This window comes from Tursiops truncatus, chromosome 12 (genome assembly GCF_011762595.2).
Source record: "Tursiops truncatus isolate mTurTru1 chromosome 12, mTurTru1.mat.Y, whole genome shotgun sequence".
Lineage (NCBI taxonomy): Eukaryota > Metazoa > Chordata > Mammalia > Artiodactyla > Delphinidae > Tursiops > Tursiops truncatus.
Genome location: NC_047045.1, coordinates 12,310,382 through 12,328,497, shown reverse-complemented (window position 1 = coordinate 12,328,497; position 18,116 = coordinate 12,310,382). Strand labels below are relative to the sequence as shown.

General features: G+C 34.4%; 1 protein-coding gene across 14 annotated transcripts in view; it reads right to left on the bottom strand.

Moving 5' to 3' along the window:
* Positions 1-18,116, bottom strand: part of SENP6 (SUMO specific peptidase 6) — a 101,070-nt gene that overhangs the window by 26,120 nt on the left and 56,834 nt on the right. For all 14 annotated transcript variants that reach the window (XM_019929311.3, XM_019929317.3, XM_019929308.3 and 11 more), the window contains 7 exons: positions 15,575-15,723; positions 11,166-11,550; positions 6,690-6,922; positions 3,187-3,357; positions 2,193-2,226; positions 1,589-1,783; positions 52-278 (listed from right to left, as the gene is read on the bottom strand). In XM_019929311.3, coding sequence (XP_019784870.2) covers positions 52-278; positions 1,589-1,783; positions 2,193-2,226; positions 3,187-3,357; positions 6,690-6,922; positions 11,166-11,550; positions 15,575-15,723 — 1,394 coding nt within the window. The remainder of the gene's footprint in view (positions 1-51; positions 279-1,588; positions 1,784-2,192; positions 2,227-3,186; positions 3,358-6,689; positions 6,923-11,165; positions 11,551-15,574; positions 15,724-18,116) is intronic.

Genomic DNA, 18,116 nt, shown 5'->3' with positions numbered 1-18,116 from the left:
TTTAAAGGTACCATTTAAAATTACATTAAAAACATTAAAAAATGTAATTACATTTTTAATTTTGTTTTCTTTCTGCACACAACTTCCTTTGCTGCTCTCTTCACACGTTCTTGTACAGGCAACAAGTCTGCTATTGGCTTCATCAAAGGGAATTTTCGCAAAAAAATTTGACACATTATTCTTTATACCAATGTCAGTAATGATATTTTCAAATACCATATTTGTCTGAGGATCAAGGCCATTTTGAAAAATTAGAATTATGTATTGTTCTTCCAAATCTGAAAAGAAATCAATATAACTGTAAGTATAAAGGAAAAAAAATAAGTAAACAGATACCAGAAAAAAAGTAACAACTAGTTATTTCCAAGAGTATCACCAGAAATCCTGGTATAAATGTTCAAAACACTGTTTGGCATACAGTGGATATACAATACTAGAATAAAGACCAATGACAGTGTCACCTAACAATGTCACCTAAGTTATTAAAAGAAAGGAACCAGAACACATTACTCTAGCAGCAGCTCAAGAACAAATCTATCCATAGATGTAACTAATTTATTTCATCTAATAGAATCCAAATATATTAGTTTTAAATATATAATCAGTTAACATTTTTGTCAAACACAAATAAGAAATTGCCAAGTGAATTGGTATCTCTAGATTTAACTGTAAAAACTGCTATTCAGGGCTTCCCTGGTGGCGCAGTGGTTGAGAATCTGCCTGCCAATGCAGGGGACACAGGTTTGAGCCCTGGTCTGGGAAGATCCCACATGCCGCGGAGCAACTAGTCCCGTGAGCCACAATTACTGAGCCTGCGAGTCTGGAGCCTGTGCTCCGCAACAAGAGAGGCCGCGATAGTGAGAGGTCGGTGCACCGCGATGAAGAGTGGCCCCCGCTTGCCGCAACTAGAGAAAGCCCTCGCACAGAAACGAAGAACCAACATGGCCATAAATAAATAAATAAATAAATAAAATTTAAAAAACAAAACAAAACAAAACTGCTATTCACTAATGTGCCAACTCTTGCAACTTTAATAGTAGCTATCACTTACTCATCATTAAGTTGAAGCAGCAATTACTGAGGAAAAATATTTTACAACTAATCATGCTATAACCACAAACGTTAGAGGGGAAGGGAAACAAAATGGAGAACCACACTGATTTATTGTAGAGGATTGAAGACCTGTTCGATGAACGTTCAAACTTCCTAATCAGGCTAAGTTTCAAGGTTTCCAGACTGATCGCTGATTTACTGTTAGAACTCCTATCAGTACATTTAAACAAAACAAAACAAACAAACAAAAAACTCATTTTATTCAGATCATACACTGTTAAAATAAAGAGTATATATCTTTTGAATTTTAACCCATTTTGAAAACTTTCTACATGGGTAAACCCGGGTTTTATCTTCAGAACTTCCACTTTCTGTGGACTTTTCCTCACCTATAAAATGAGAGAAGTAATATCTATCTTACAAGGTCACTGTAAGGATTGTAATTAAGATACATCTAAGGTATCTATCAAAGTCGACTCACGTTCTGCTAAACAATGTATTGTATGTATTACTATATTTGCTCTACATAACTTACTTGTTAACTTATTTATTCCTTTACAGTCATTCCGAACTTTATCCTCCATGTTCATCTGCAGTTGCATGCTCAGTTTCTGATAAACTGCTGCAGTCGTCTGAAGAAACACTACTGGTAATTTTCGGACATTACACCACTCACATTTTGTTAGATCAGAGGTATTTAAAGTAATCCCTACAGGTTCCTTTTCTGGTTCTGGAGAAAAACAAATGGAAATGGAAAATAAATCAATTCTTAAGAAGGCAAAATCATGAATGGAGGAAACTGTAAGGAAGTACAATTTTAAAGTTAAGTACATATTTATTATACTCTGTAAACAGTAACTCTAGTGGGAAATGAAGGAAAATCTTTGATCTTAAAGAAGATCTACATTTTTTCCCAGATGGAAAGAGGATTCTAATGAAGCATACTTAAAAAATTAAACATAGCTTTTGTGATGTTACAGTATGAAATTACACCATTAAGGTATAATGCCTTTTGTTAAGATGTATGTAATAACTAACCATCTTAATGAATTCTAAGAATATCATTTAATTTTTTATTCCATTGAAGTGTTTTAGTGTAAACAAAGCTTTAGTGAGCAGTAGGATATAAAATAGCTTACCTTCTAGCTGTATCTTGATAAAATCTAAACAAAACTAAAAAATAAGATACGTTAGTAACAATCATAGATTTCTGAAGATTTTGCTACAAACACCCTAAATGACATGTTATTTGGGACTTAGCCCACATAAGGCAGAAAAACTGATCCATGTACTGCATTCCTCTATCTGGCCTTTACAATACTGAGAATGAAGTCAGCCTTTGTTGAAAACATAGTTGGAAATAGATAGTTAGGGACACCAAGTTAAGACATTTAAAATAAAGGCTTTTACAAAATAAGTACAGTGCTGTAGGAAGATTAACCTACCAACAATGTATAGGATACATTAGAAAGAAGAAAAATTATGACTTAGAAGGCAGGTTAAGGAGATTATGTTAAAATTTTAATAGAAAATATACATTTGAATTGGATTGGTGGTAGTAGAGTAATAAGGAGACAGGTATGACAGGTAAGATAAAGGGACTATAGAAAGTCCTTTGGGCTTTATGGACACTGAACTAGTTCAAAACCACAATGCCTCTTGAGTGGCCACTGTAGTCCACTAATCTATTTCTAGGAGTTGCTATGTTACAAGACATTTTTCTGCAGACCACAAAGCTTTTGGATTCTTCTTTCTCTCATACAGTTCTTTAAAATACTCTTTTCATGCATCGAGCTAGCATGAGAATAAAATGATAACACACTGGAGGGTAATTCTAACTCAGTGAGAACAAGCATCTTCCTATGATGAATACGTATCTACCTTGAATATTACATCATGATTAAAAAAAATTTTTTATTGGAGTATATATAATAAATTTTTTACTCAGTAATTTTTATGGTGAGTAGCAATTTACAATTGTTTACATATTCCTAAGCAATTTGAAATCTTGAAATAATTTTAATATTCTATTAAATATTTTAACTTATAAATTTTAAAATATTACATATTAGCCTCAGCCATGAAATTTTGAATCTTATAATTGGTACAGTAAAGAGCTTAGAAGGTACTTACAATTACAGGCTCTATTAATAGTCGGCAGAGTGTTCCTACTCGTATACTTCGACAGTTTAAAATTACGCTATCAAAGGAACTTTGGCAGCTTAAAGATACAGGATCAACTAAAGTTTCTTGAGAAATCACTTTGCGACGTTTTAGAGGTATGTTGATAATAGAATTACCAAACTGAAAAAGGAAAAAAAATTTTCACTTAATAAGTTACTAAAACAAAGCTGCAAACTAAGTAGACATATGCAAAGAAGACCCAACATAAGAAATATAATTATTGGGACTTCCCTGGTGGCACAGTGGTTAAGAATCCTCCTGCCAATGCAGGGGACATGGGTTCAAACCCTGGTCCGGGAATATCCCACATGCTGCAGAGCAACTAAGCCAATGCGTCACAAGTACTGAGCCTGCACTCTAGAGCCCACGAGGCACAACTACTGAGCCCGTGTGCTGCAACTACTGAAGCCTGTGCGCCTAGAGCCCATGCTCCACAACAAGAGAAGCCAGTGCAATGAGACGCCCACACACTCTAACAAAGGGTAGCCCACACTCGCTGCAACTAGAGAAAGACCACGCACAGCAACGAAGACCCAACACAGCCAAAAATAAACAAATAAATATTTTTTTAAAAAGAAATATAATTATCAAGACATAAGACTGATTTTATTTCAACAGTGTTAGATGAAGTAAATATTTATTGATTCTATAACAATAACAGTAAACCCTTCTATTTTATCTTGCTATATTTTATCTGGCTATTAATTGAAATGCCAGTAATAGCACAGCAGTGAGAAATGGTACTCTGGGAATCAGACAGCCTGGGTTCAAAGCACAACTATGCTACCTTTTAATGATCTGATCTTGTAAAACGTAATAACCCCTACTAAAGTTTTGGTTTCCTAAGCTAAAATGTAAGAGTATTTACTCAAATTAATGCATATAAGCAGCTTAGCACTGTGCTTCATGCACAGTAAAATGCTGGATAAAAGTTAGCTAGTAATAGTGGTAGTGGTTGTAGTATTTGGATTAAATTAGCAGCTCTTTAGAAAACATATAATTTAGGAAAATGGTTATTTATTATAAAATGATGCTTCTTTATATATTAAAAAGTGTTAAATGACTTGATCTGTTAAGATTTCACAGTCACTCTCAAATGCAAATTAATCATAATATAAAAATGTATTTTATATAAATATACTTTGAATTAAATGTAATTAAAAGTAAAGTTATTATGTTAAAAACCTTATTATCATCACAAGAATAAAACATGATCTTGATTAAAAACCAAGAGGAAAAAAAAATGTCCACTGCACAAAATAGTCACTACTCCCATTATCCCTCTAGAGACATTTCTGTGATCTATGTCACAGGAAAAAATATGTATTAAAGCAAAATGTGATACACACACACATATTTATTTCTGTAAATTGCTTTCTCAGGCTTATTAACAGATTTATCATGAATATTTTCCCAGGTTATTAACAGAAACCTATTAGAGCAGTTTAAAAACTTTTTTTAGCTTTAGAATTATTTCTTCAAATGAGACGTTATTTAGCTCACTAATAAGTTAGATAATTTAAGAGCTGCTCCAGCTGAATCCATAGTGGAGAGACTGAGTCTAGAACTTGGGCGGTCCACATCCTCCCAAGGGGCCTGTAAACTGGCACAGAGGAACCCGTACTATTCAGTGTGTCAGTGTAAAAACTGCTCACAAATTCATGGATATCCACGTTTATTTAACTGAGCCCTCCTATGCTGGACATCTGAGTTCTTTCTGACCTTTCCCCATGACACAATATTCTCTGGCAAGCATTTTTGCAGCTAAATCCTCGAATATACAATTATCACCAAATTGCACACCAGCATAATTATACCAATTTACACAGCCAATATTCCATTCCTCCAAACACTAGCCAAGAAGAAATACTACTATAGTTTAAATTTTTTAGCCATCTAACACTTAAAATATTTTACTTTAATTTCTTTTTTAGTACTTTACTTAAAAAAAAAAACCTCTATTCATACCCTTTACTCATTTTTCTATGGTTTGCTTCTATTTCTTGATTTTTAAGAAATTAAAAATATATAAAGGACCAACTCATACTTTGTCACATACTTCACTATTTTTTCTCATTTGCATTACCTATCAAATTCTGTGGATGGTGTTTTGGTTCACTGTTCTGTATCTTCCATTTAATCAAATATATTCATTTCTTCATTTATTATTCTTGCTTGTACTGAAATGTTTGGAAAGGTATTCCCCAAGATTATATTAAAAATATCAATCTATATTTTTTCTATAATTTTAACTATATTTTATTATAGCTATTTTGTTTTTCATTTCTTACAGTTCCTATCTTCATCAAACATGTATGGTTCCATATTTTTATCTATAACTTCTAGAATTCCTGACATATGTACATACACATATAACTTTTTAACATACAAGTTTTTTAAAGTTCTTTTTACAAAAATAAGAAAATATGCATATTTCTGCATCTTGGTATTCTCACTAAGCAGGGCCATGTAGAAATCCTAAAAGTCATTGATATAGCTCTGATTTTTATTGTCAGTGGCTGCATAACAGTCCATGGTATAGATATAGTTTCTTCAGCCATTTCTATATTAATGGGCAATGATTATGTTTGCTAATAATCATATTTATACATACAGTCTAAGCACTGGAGATAGAGGATTCCTTTGAGATTGAGTCTAGGGAATGAATTACTTGGTCATTCAGTATACCTTTTAAATATTTTAGTAGATGTTTTACATTGCTTTCCCAAAAGGCCATAACAACTTAATTTTTTTTCATCAGCATATAAGGAAAGTACCCTTTGCCTTGGATTGTTGCCAGTAGTACATATTAATCGATTTTGCATTAATTTTGAAAGTCTGTTAAGTACATGGTTATATTTCATTTTCTTTAATATGTACTTTTTCTATAAAAGTTTATTACCTGAATTTTCTCTTCTTATCTATTCCTATCTTCTTTTATTTTTTTTCCTCTAATTTTTAAAAGAGGACTAAATTCTGTCCCTTGGTCTATTATAGATATTAGTGTATGTTATCTGCATTATTACAAATATCCCTTTCTAGATCTATTGTCTATAGACATAATTTCTGTTATCCTTTGCCATCTGAGTATTTTAAAAATTTTATACAGTAAAATATAAAATATAGTAAAACCACAATATTATGGTAAAATACACCCAAGTTAAAATGACCTTTTCCTGCCCACTAGATTATACAAGTATATTTACACTTACATTTCACTTACTATAAGGTTATTGTTGTTTCTTGCTGAACTTTTTACACTTTAAGCCTTTAAATTTATTTTTGTATGTGTTTTAATGTTCTTTCAAATAATCTTCCAAGTGTTATTTTAAGTCCTACTTCATGACTAATTCATTCTTCTCCTAAGATACTGCCAAATTGTCCTCCCCCCCAAATATTTACATACCAAAGGAGACTTAATCTGAATAAATGTCAATAAATATGAAAAGTACCTGGTCTTTCATTCTTGCTTTTCTTGGCAAGGTAACTGTATTTAATTCTGAATCTGCTGGAATGCTTCTTAGTTCATGCTCTACTCTACAGGTGTTTTCATTTAGTGCTGCTTCTACTTTTCCCGTGGATGGTGCTGGGGATGAACATGCTGAATCAGCAGGTTGAGGAGAGATGCTTTCTCTTCTGTTAGTCCTATCACTGTCATCATCATCATCATCACTGGACAAAATGACTACAAAGAAAATGTTAAATACTTCAGATATTTCATTCCTGTCAGTTAAAAATGTAAACACATGAACAAAGTGGGAAATATATTTGCTTTCAATCTCCTCCAGATCTGAGATTAATAAAAATTAAGATATAATTCATTCTATCTGATGAAAAGTTAAATTTGGAGAACAATTAGAACTGACATTTTTTTAAACAACATACAAATGTAAAATTGATTCTACAGTCCACCACAATCACCCACACAGAAACATACACAAGTTACAGCAAAAATTAAATGTTTATCAGTAGGTTTATTTCAGAGTTCCAGAAAGTCTTAGGTATGAAGATAATCTGCATATCAATTATTCACAAAATAGCACGCATTTTAAATGTGTGTAAAATTGCATGTGACCAAATAATTTTATCTCACACAAGGAATCACTAACATCACAACTGGTCTTTGGGAGAACTTGGACCAGTGCTTAATGCTTAATAAATCTTGTTTAGTAAATGAACGTGGGCAAGACATTATATTAACGTAATTTGCTCTTCTACCACGTACTCATTATTGAATCTTATCAAACTCATCTCTATATTGTAATTGCACAGAGCCAGCATACTGCACTTGAGTCAAATACTAACTCCTTACCCTGGTTCATAAATTTACATAATCTGGCCCCACTCTACTTTCTCATACTACTCCATTTTTCCCTCTTTATGTTCCAGGTATACCAGCTTTTTTCTGTTCCTCAAACACCACCACCAGGTATACCGGCATTTTTTCCAGGTATACTGGCATTTTTTCTGTTCCTGTCTGACTGTAATTCCCCTAACACTTTTTTGCATTTTGGTCATCAAATATTAGCTTAAATACCACTTTTTGATTGACCACCCAATCTAAAGTAGCACACAGGTACTTATTCACATCAACTAATTTAAATTTCTGTTGTCTTTTGTTGTGGATGTTTACTTGCTCATTTGTCTCTCCCCACTAATATAAACTGTAAAAGAGCAAAAATACCGCCTTGCTTACTGCTATATTCCCAGCATCTAAAACTGCTTGGCAAAGAAAGTCATGTATTGAACAATGTATAAACTTGTACGAGCAATTTTCTTTTTCCGTATCATACACATAAATGCTTAGTTAATATTTTTTGAGTCATATACAAGTCCCAGAGAGGCATCACCCCTAGCATCACACCATTCATCTTTTTTATTTTGCTATCCAGTCTCAGGAGCAAATGCTAAAGTTGATCTTTTTCAGAACTGGTATTTTATTAACACAAAATCTAACAGGCCAGATTAGAAGGTCCAAGCTGATTTACACACACTTGAAAATTAGGGTCTTGCCACTTACTAGCTATTTGCCTCAGTTCTCCTCTGGATACTGGGGACAATAAAGTCCTATTTCAAAGGACTGTCTTAGAACAAATGAGTTAATATGTAAAAGGTTTATAGCATAGTGTCTGTCATACGTAAGCTTTAAAAAAGTCCATGAACTGCTTATGTTGTTTATGAAAAGCTAAGCAGAAATACATATTAAATGGTAAGCCTAGTGTTCAACCTACCGTTAATTTTTATTGTGCTTCAGAAACATTAAAACTTCTATAGCTACTCTATCAAAAACTTATTTTAACTAGAGCATGGACTTGAGGATATGGGGAGGGGGAGGGGTAAGCTGTGACAAAGTGAGAGAGTGGCATGGACATATATACACTACCAAACGTAAAACAGAGAGCTAGTGGGAAGCAGCCGCATAGCACAGGGAGATGAGCTCAGTGCTTTGTGACCACCGAGAGGGGTGGGATAGGGAGGGTGGGAGGGAGGGAGACGCAGAGGGAGGAGATGTGGGGATATATGTATACGAATAGCTGATTCACTTTGTTATAAAGCAGAAACTAACACACCATTGTAAAGCAATTATACGCCAATAAAGATGTTAAATAAAAAAAAAAAACTTATTTTAAAGCCCCAATACTGCAACAGATAGAATTGTACTACACAGCTCTTGTTTTATTAACTTAAAATAGAGGTTGTGCTCAATGGCACCATAACTGTAAAGTAAATGGGGAGAGAGTATGCAAAGATGACGACAGTTAAAGAGCTGTTTTCATAGCTGCTTTGATTCTATATAAAACATGGAATATATTCTATATGAATATACGTAAGATTCTGTATCAGGGTCTGCTATGGACTAAATTCTGTCCCTTCAAAATTCATATGTTGAAGCCCTAATCCCCAATGCAACTACATTTGGAGACAGGGCCTATAAAGAGGTAATAAAGGTTAAATGAGGTCATAAAGGTGAGGCCTTAATTTGAAAGGACTGGTGAAATAGGAAAAAGAGATGACAGAAATCTCCCTCTCCCTCTCTGCGCAAGCACAAAAGAAAGGCCATGTAAATACACAGAAAGAAGGTGGCTATCTGCAAGCCTGGAAGAGAGGCCTCACCTGATGGCACCTTAATCTTGGAGTTGCAGCATCCAGAACTGTGAGACAATAAATCTCTGTTGTTTAAGCCCACTCAGTCTATAGTATTCTGTTATGGCAACCCAAGCTGACTAATATATGGTCTTTGCATTTACATTACAAACTTGTTCCACAGAAATCAGCCTATCTTCCTCCTCACTTCATTCTAGGCAATGTTCAAAAGTTACTCTATCAAGTAACTTTTTCACCTACCTATCTCAAATTCCACCACTTATCTAAAATTGCAAGCTTCTTCACTGCGACACTTGTCACTCTCTATTTCCTGGACCTGCTTCACTTTTCCACATAGAGTTTATCACTACTTGAGACATTGTACATTTTATTATTTGACCACCAAGGACAGAATAAAAGCTTCATAATAATAAAATATTTTAATAGGAATACAAATTTAAGAATGATAAAGTATATAGAGACTTTGCAACTAGAAAAATCTGGTTTTTTAAAATCTACACTTTGGGGCTTCCCTGGTGGCCCAGTGGTTGAGAGTCCGCCTGCCGATGCAGGGGACACGGGTTCGTGCCCCGGTCCAGGAAGATCCCACATGCCGCGGAGCGGCTGGGCCCGTGAGCCATGGCCGCTGGGCCTGCGCGTCCGGAGCCTGTGCTCCACAACGGGAGAGACCACAGCAGTGAGAGGCCCGCGTACCGCAAAAAAAAAAAAAAAAAAAAAAAAAAAGCAATAGTAATATTATTAATAATAATGTTACTGAATACAGTCAGGATTTCTTTGGAGTTCTGTTTGAACATCAGGGATGTATAGCCACAATATTAATTTAATGTAAATTAATTTGAAATAATTCTGTGTGTTCAAGACACCAACTAGATATATAATTAAGTTCATTGGTTTCATTTTGTTTTTGATTTTATTGTTGTTTTAAATCTCCGACTTAATTTTGTTTTATAATCATGTAAAACATTTACATGGTTCCAAAGTCAAATCTATAAAACAAGGTATATTTGGAGAAATCTAGCATCTATCCCTAACTCCTACACTGTTTCCTACACTTCCAACTAACTTCTTTTTAAAATTAGCTTTTGATATATCTTTTCATTAAAAAAAAAAAAAACCTATATCCTCCCACCCTTCATAAATAAAGAGTAGCATACTATAAGCTCTGATCTGCACCTTGCTTTATTTACTTGATTACAGATCTTGGAAATCACTCTACACAATATTAAATAAGATCTTTCTTCCCCCCTGTACAGCTACGTACACTATAGTTGATTCAACCAGTTCATGACTGTTTCCAATCTTGTGCCATTTGTTACAAAAAGGACTGCATTTCATATACATGCATATATGTACATGTGACTAAAGATAGGAAAAAAGATTTAGGAGATGAACAAAAGTAGTACGGGAACGAATTTTCAGCTCTACTGAGCTATGCTAGGCACTTCATGTTATTTTTAAATTTACTCCCTCAAGAACCCTATCAGGAAGGAAATATATCCACTTATAGATCAGAGAGATTAAATTAACCGGGTCAAAGTTACAAAATGGGGCATAACTGGCACTTGACCTAAGACTAGGGCCAAGGTCTGTGCCTTTTTTTTTTTTTTTAACTATTTAAGATGGATGGAATAAGAACAAAGTCAGTCATATTTTCCAACTACATGGACAGTTTTAATAATCTACCTCAAAACCATGTCACATAATTGACACAAGAAGATACCTTTTAAAATTACAGTTCTGAAATATGCTCATGCTCACATTAAAAATATATGTGAAAAATAACGGATTGATATCAGCAATACTAAAGGGAGTAAAATACTTACTTGGATCATTTAGGTCTGACAGGCTTGTTTTCCTCTCTTTCAGGCTTGTGATTTTGGCTACTTTTGCCCTAGGTAAAATGACTTTCCCATTAGTCTGTAAATTATTCTGTCCACTATCATCACAACTCACAATAATATCAACTGGAACCTTTCCCACACTGTTGCCATAAAACTTCTTGGCTGGTAATGTTGTGTTTTGTGACTTCTGTCCTCCAGAATTCTGATGAATTGATGTTCTTAATAATCCAGCAGATTCATTCAAAGTTACAGCTTGTCTGCAATTTCTTTGCAAATCCTTAGGAAAAGGAATACCACAACTTTGGCATTTGGTCTGGTTTTCTTTTTCTTTTCCACATTTTGGACAATATCCACACTGTTTAGAAACCTTAAATTCCAAAAAATAAAAAATAAGGAAAGAAACAAAAGACTTTGGCATTTTATTTCAACATCATGGAACAACAACAACAGTAATCTCAAAATTAAATCTCCTACTTCCCATCATCATCACTATGGCTACCACAAAACCCTGAATGTTATTTGAGATTTAGCATCAGAATGCTGGAAGGAATGTTCAAACCATCTAGTCCAGCAGTCTTCAAATTGGACTATGTATATTCCTCAAGGGTTACATAAAGATTTTCTAAGGCATACAGGACATATATAATCTCAAGGGAATCAACATCTAGATCCTCAATTCACACATGTAACCTTTCCAAAAACTGATTTGATTATGCTTCTCATGTCAAAGCACCACCTGCCACAATTGTTCTTCTCATACTTAAAAGCAAAAAAAAAAAAGAACACTAAACCCATCTTCCATTTGAAATATTACAAGGGTGCACTGCCTTGCGGTATAAAAATCACCAAACCAAGCAGGATAATTTTAAATGTTGGAAAAATGAATCAATTCTAAGTTCTGATTAACAAAAACTTTTACAAGATATTTATTTCTAAGACAGTACTTCAAAAATATTTTAAGGAAGGAAGGCCTAATCTAGGCCTCTTACAATTGTTATATCATTAAAAAATGTTTTTTGACAGTAGAGTGTCATGTAATTTTGAAGCATATAACACAGAAGGAGTTCAAGGTACTTGGTGATATTACTGTAATAAAACTCTTTCCATACTCATGTACCTATTTATGTGAACAAGGTTCTGTAGCACTTATGTCTATAAGAAGGAAAATAAATATACAAATAATGCAAATGGTTGACCACGTCCTACTGTACCAGAAAGGGAAACCCATAAACAACAGAGCAGTCCCTATCTACATACTACACTCTAATCCTCTAAAAAATTATCTAAACTCCATTATTTTCATGATGAGCACAGACATATTTCCACCTCTAGCTAGGTTTAAAAAATATCATGGTACACTCAAAAAAGTTTAAATACGTTCATTTATGTGGGAGCTAGACCCCCATTTGCCACAGTGGGGATCAGCTATGTATGAGCTAACTCTGCCTTTTAAGAATCGAGGATATGATCAAGCTGGGTTCAGCCTGTCTCCAATACTTTATTGTCTATAATAAAGGACATATTTCAGTAAAAAGAACCCCATGGAAAAGCAATACTTTCACATATTTTCTTTTATAAAATTGATACAGAAACAGAAAAAACACTTCTCTAGTATTAAAATTTTTAATATTAAAATATAGAAGGAAATATATCATGAGCTATTATCATATGCCTTCCATCAGCTAAGAAACATGTATCTTAGAACTGTTTGCAACAATTAGGAGTAAAATGCAGATCAGCTGAACCAAACATGATATTAAATTTTTCATGATAAAAACTAGAGATTAAGAATTTTATCAACCTAGTGACCTAAAAACTAGAATCTCAATAATGCTCAATTACTTTTAGTAAAGTAGTAAATTTTCCTAACAATTGTATGTTAAGTATAATTTCTTTTGGGAAACAAAGATTAATTAAAGTGTCATTTCCTCCCTTTTGGTCAGTGGAAGACTTACAAAATAAAATAAATCCAAATTACATATCACATAGTTATCTGCCAGTCTCTACACAATAATAACCAACTATACTTAATAAGAAAGAGCCTGCCTTTGATGAGACACCACTGAGATAATGTCATACTGTGTAAATATTCTGAACTTTTTATAGTCTCATTAAATACCAAAGACCTTGTTTTCTTACAAGCAGTACATAGTGTGAAATTTCACAGACTACACATGGAAAGAAAAACCACTAATCTTATTCAAGAATTTAAAGTTACGTACAGGATGGCACCAATCTATTCTTTATCTCCACTAAGAAAAGCATAAGTAGCATGGGAGTAAACATAAAAAGGAAGAAAATATATATTAGATGTTAAAAAAAAAATTCTGAGGTTTTTAGCTTGCATGCCTAATGGAGAAAGGATGATGTGTCTGGGAAGGAGATTTCTTCCTCTCTCCTCCTTTCCCTGGGTCAAGCAGTGGGCCAAGCACTGTGGGGAAGGTCAGTATGTCCCAAGCCGACCTTAGGCTGGCATGTCAGAGGACTGGGCACGTAAAAAGCACCGGAGCAGATAAGTAAATACACTGGAGACGATGGGAGACAGGTTTCTCACTGTCAGAGAAGGCAGTTACAAACATGCAACATACAAAAGGCTAAAGTAAACACTGTGGTGTTGGACTAGAAATGGAATTGTCAATGTAAACTCGTAGATTTTAATAAGTACTGAATATTAACACATACGCACACAAATATTTCCTAGTTCAGTCGCTGAGAGGGCCTATAAATGTGACACCCAGTAGCAATGAGCACAACTATTGCCCAAATATCTTCCCTCCACTTATAGAAACAATGGCTCCTTGGGAGAAATGCATGACTAGGGCTGATGCAGAGAAAATACAAAGAAGTCTAGACCATCTGGTTATACCATAAAGTAAGTACTCAAATAATGATGGCAATATGTCAAAAAGAAACAGTAGCCAGCTTGAAGAACTTTCCATGGGCCAAGTCTGGGACAGTTTGAGCATCAAAATGAAAAATGATAGTTATGGAGTATAACCGTTTTGTGTAAAATAAGAATCTATGTGTCTAAGCTGATAAAAACAGAAAAATATATAAGTAAACGTGGGATAAGAAAAAACTCTTATTAATAAATGAGTATAGGGACTTTCCTGGTGGCGCAGTGGTTAAGAATCTGCCTGCCAATGCAGGAGACCCAGGTTCAAGCTCTGGTCTGGGAAGATCCCACATGCTGTGGAGCAACTAAGCCCGTGTGCCACAACTACTGAGCCCATGATCTAGAGCTGGCAAGCCACAACTACTGAGCCTGTGCTGCAACTACTGAAGCCCACATGCTTCAACTACTGAAGCCCGTGTGCCTAGAGCCCGTGCTCCACAACAGGAGAAGCCACGGCAATGAGAAGCCCACTCGCCACAACTAGAGAAAGCCCATCCACAGCAACAAAGTCCCAACGCAGCCAAAAATAAATAAGTAAAATAAATAAATGAGTATAGAAATATCTATTAAAAATACCTACTAAAATACCGGGAAAAATCTAGAACAGTACATCTTAAAAGTGAGTAATGTGAAAATCAACATTATATACTTCCCGATATGATGCAATAAGATCATAGCATCACTTCTGAGGATTCTTGAAAAATGTATAAATCATGATGAACCATCAGACAAACCCAACTTGAGGTACAAAGTAAGAGGCCTATATTTCTTACAAATATCAAGGTTATTAACGAGAAGGGAATATCAAGGAATTATTCCAGATTAAAGAAGACTGAAGATCATGACAACTAAATGTACATGATCCTGAACTGGATCCTGTTCCCATAAAGGACACTGGTTAGGGAAAATCTGAGTGAAGTTTGTGGATTAGATGATAATTTTGGATCCATGTTAATTAAAAATATTTGACAGTTGTACTCTGGTTATATAGGAGAATTTTTTTTTTTTTTAAGGAAACACACACTAAAGTATTATATAGTAAATGGGCATTCTGCCTTACTTATACTCAAATGGTACAGAAAAATACACACACACACACACACACACACACACACACACACACACACACAAAGGAAGGCAGAGTGAGGGAGAACAATAAAGCAAATGTGGAAAACTGGGGAATTAAATGGAATAATATGTGGATACTTATCATTTTTTCTATAAATTTAAACTTATTTCTAAAAACTTCTGATTGAGAGCAATCATTTGAAGTATGCTGCAGGGAGGTACTTACAAATTCTTTTCAGAAAGATATACATTCTGGATTTTTGATAATTGAAAAATGATCTAGTGAAGGCAGAAAAGTTTGCCTAAATAACTTTTCTAGTTCTCTTCCAGTCCTATTCAAAAGGTCACCTAGAATTTAATAAATACTAAAAATAATATTAATAAAAATACCAATTGATTAGCAACAAAGAATAATTTCTCTACCCACCTCTAAATCAGTTAAACATTTTTTGGAAGCAGGAGACAGAGAATGTGGGGTAGACTGACATGTACTACTGTGACGTTTCTGTGCAACTTTCCTTTTAATTTCAGAATCCAGGTGTGATTCAGACTCTTCTGTTTTTTTCATTATACGATCTAAAGGAAGGGGGAAAAAAAAGTACTGCAATTAAACTTTATAAATTCCTCATGATCTTTTGCTATGAAAAAATACTAACTTATATTATCAAATTATGTTTTAGTTAAAATAAACTAATGTTTCAATATGTACAATAAAGAAAAACAGAACTTTAGGTCAGAGCCAGTGGCCATCTCCTGGTTGCTCCTGCCTTTTCTTTACCAGGATCTCTCTGCCAGCCCCCAAACTGTGGACCATTTTCATCAAGTGTACCAATATTCTCTTCAGCTTATTCTGTGTAACTAAGGCAGAAGAGCACTTCCTGCACTGAATCTCTCTCTCTCTTTCTCTCTCTCTCTCTCACACACACATACACACACATTTTTTTCTCCCCTAAGTTGGTTACTCTTCTTAGATTGGTAATGAGAAAAATTTGAATTCAAACATTGGGTACAACTGTTTAGATAAAGGAAACTAAACTAATTCTCGATTTAATGGTTTTTTAAATTTAAGACACACAAAAGAGAATTTTCTTCATTATTTTTCAATGTAAATTCAATCATTTTCATTTCTAATTAATTCATAATTCAAATTTTTAAATGATTTAACGAACGCCAAACAGAACAATTTAAAATTTATTACAATCTGACTTCATCAGCAAAGAAAACTGAACACGTTTCTAAAACAAAAGTTAATGAATCTACAAACTAAAATACTCTACCTGCAAAATTCCAAGTTTGTTAAATACTTCCGTTTTCCTATCTTTTACATCCTCTTATCTTCTGATTTTTTTTAAATAAGGAGATCATCTACACATAAAAATTAGCATTATCTTTCTGAGCTTGGTATACAATACTGTCTTAAGAAACCCATGCAATTACTCTGGTTTAGTGCAATCACAGAGTCCCACTGAGTGACTCCACCTTCCCATCCATTGTCCAGTCTGAACACCTTTATTTTCCTGGACACCAAAGCTAGAAATCTGAGTAAGCGTTGACTTGTCCTTGTGTCTCCTTTCTCACAGTCAAGTGAATTCTAACAACAGCTCTTGAACTCATTCCTTCCTCTCCAACTCCACTGCCACTATATTTCAGATGCTTAACTCCTACCTAAAATGATCTCCCTCACTCCAATTTAGCTTGCTTCAAATCCTTCTCCCCTACTGCCAAGGTCATCTTTCAAATATGATTCTACCATTCTAATGCTTAAAATCTTTCAATGATTCCATTAGCTAAGGAAAAAAGTCTAAACCCCGTATCCTGCCAAGCAGAAGGCTGCACTGATGTTCCAGTCTTAATTCCAAAAATACTATACCTCAAATACGTGCATTTCTCCAGGATGTTTTCTTTCACCCTCTTATATATATGCTGTTCTCTTCACAAGCAAAGCCCTCCCTACTCATCTAGTAAATTCAAACTATTCTTTGTTACGAAGCTACCTCTATCCCACACGAAGCATGATGAAGCAAATACTCAGAGCTTCCACAGCACTTTATCCATACTTCTGTTAGTACTCATTTTATTTTAAGCTAATTATTTGCACTGATCTGTTTCCTCTCATTATACTGTCAGCTCTGGAAGAGCAGAAATCATGTTTTAGTCACCTGTTTTCTCAGAGTTTAGAAACTGTACAAGGCAGGGGCTGAAAAAGTGTTTACTGGATTAATGAATCACATCAGAAAAGACTATATGACACATTCAAAAAAGATGAAATCACATGGTTGAAAGGAAGGGATGTTAGTACTATGTCACCTCGGAAAATGTCTTAACTCTGTCACACAGAGAAACTGATACAGTCGCAGATCTAGAAACATAAGGATTCAGCTAGGGAGAGGAAAGGAAAGCTGCTCCCAAGAATACCTGAGGTTACAGACCAGCTGCTCCAGTCAAAGCACCTAGCTGTTAGCTATATTCCTATGAAGGCTAACTTACTTTGTTAGATGGACTGGATATAAAAAGCAGTTTCCATACAAATGAGTATTAAAGAACTAGAATGTGGCACTAAGTAAAAAAGGAGGCAGACAAGATTTGGAATTCAGAAAATACACATTGGTTGTGTGTGGAATACACAACCAATTATTGGCATAATTTAATTTACAGAGACAGCTGTCTTAAAACATGGGTTTTTTTTTTTTTCTCCTCCAACTTTTCTTGGTCTTGCTAATTAAATTTTTGTACGTACACAAGAGAGCTTTTTCCTTTTAAACGTATTTTAGGAATCTTTGTAATCCCCACAATATCACTGCAAATCATTTTGCTCAAGTATGTCTCTATATCATTTTCCTGCCAGGCCCTACTCAGAGACTGACATTTTAAAAACTATTATCATTTCAATCCTGATCATATACTCACACTCTTCTCTACACTACAGCTATCTCATCATGTCTATGTCACATTTTTCTCTATCTCTTAAC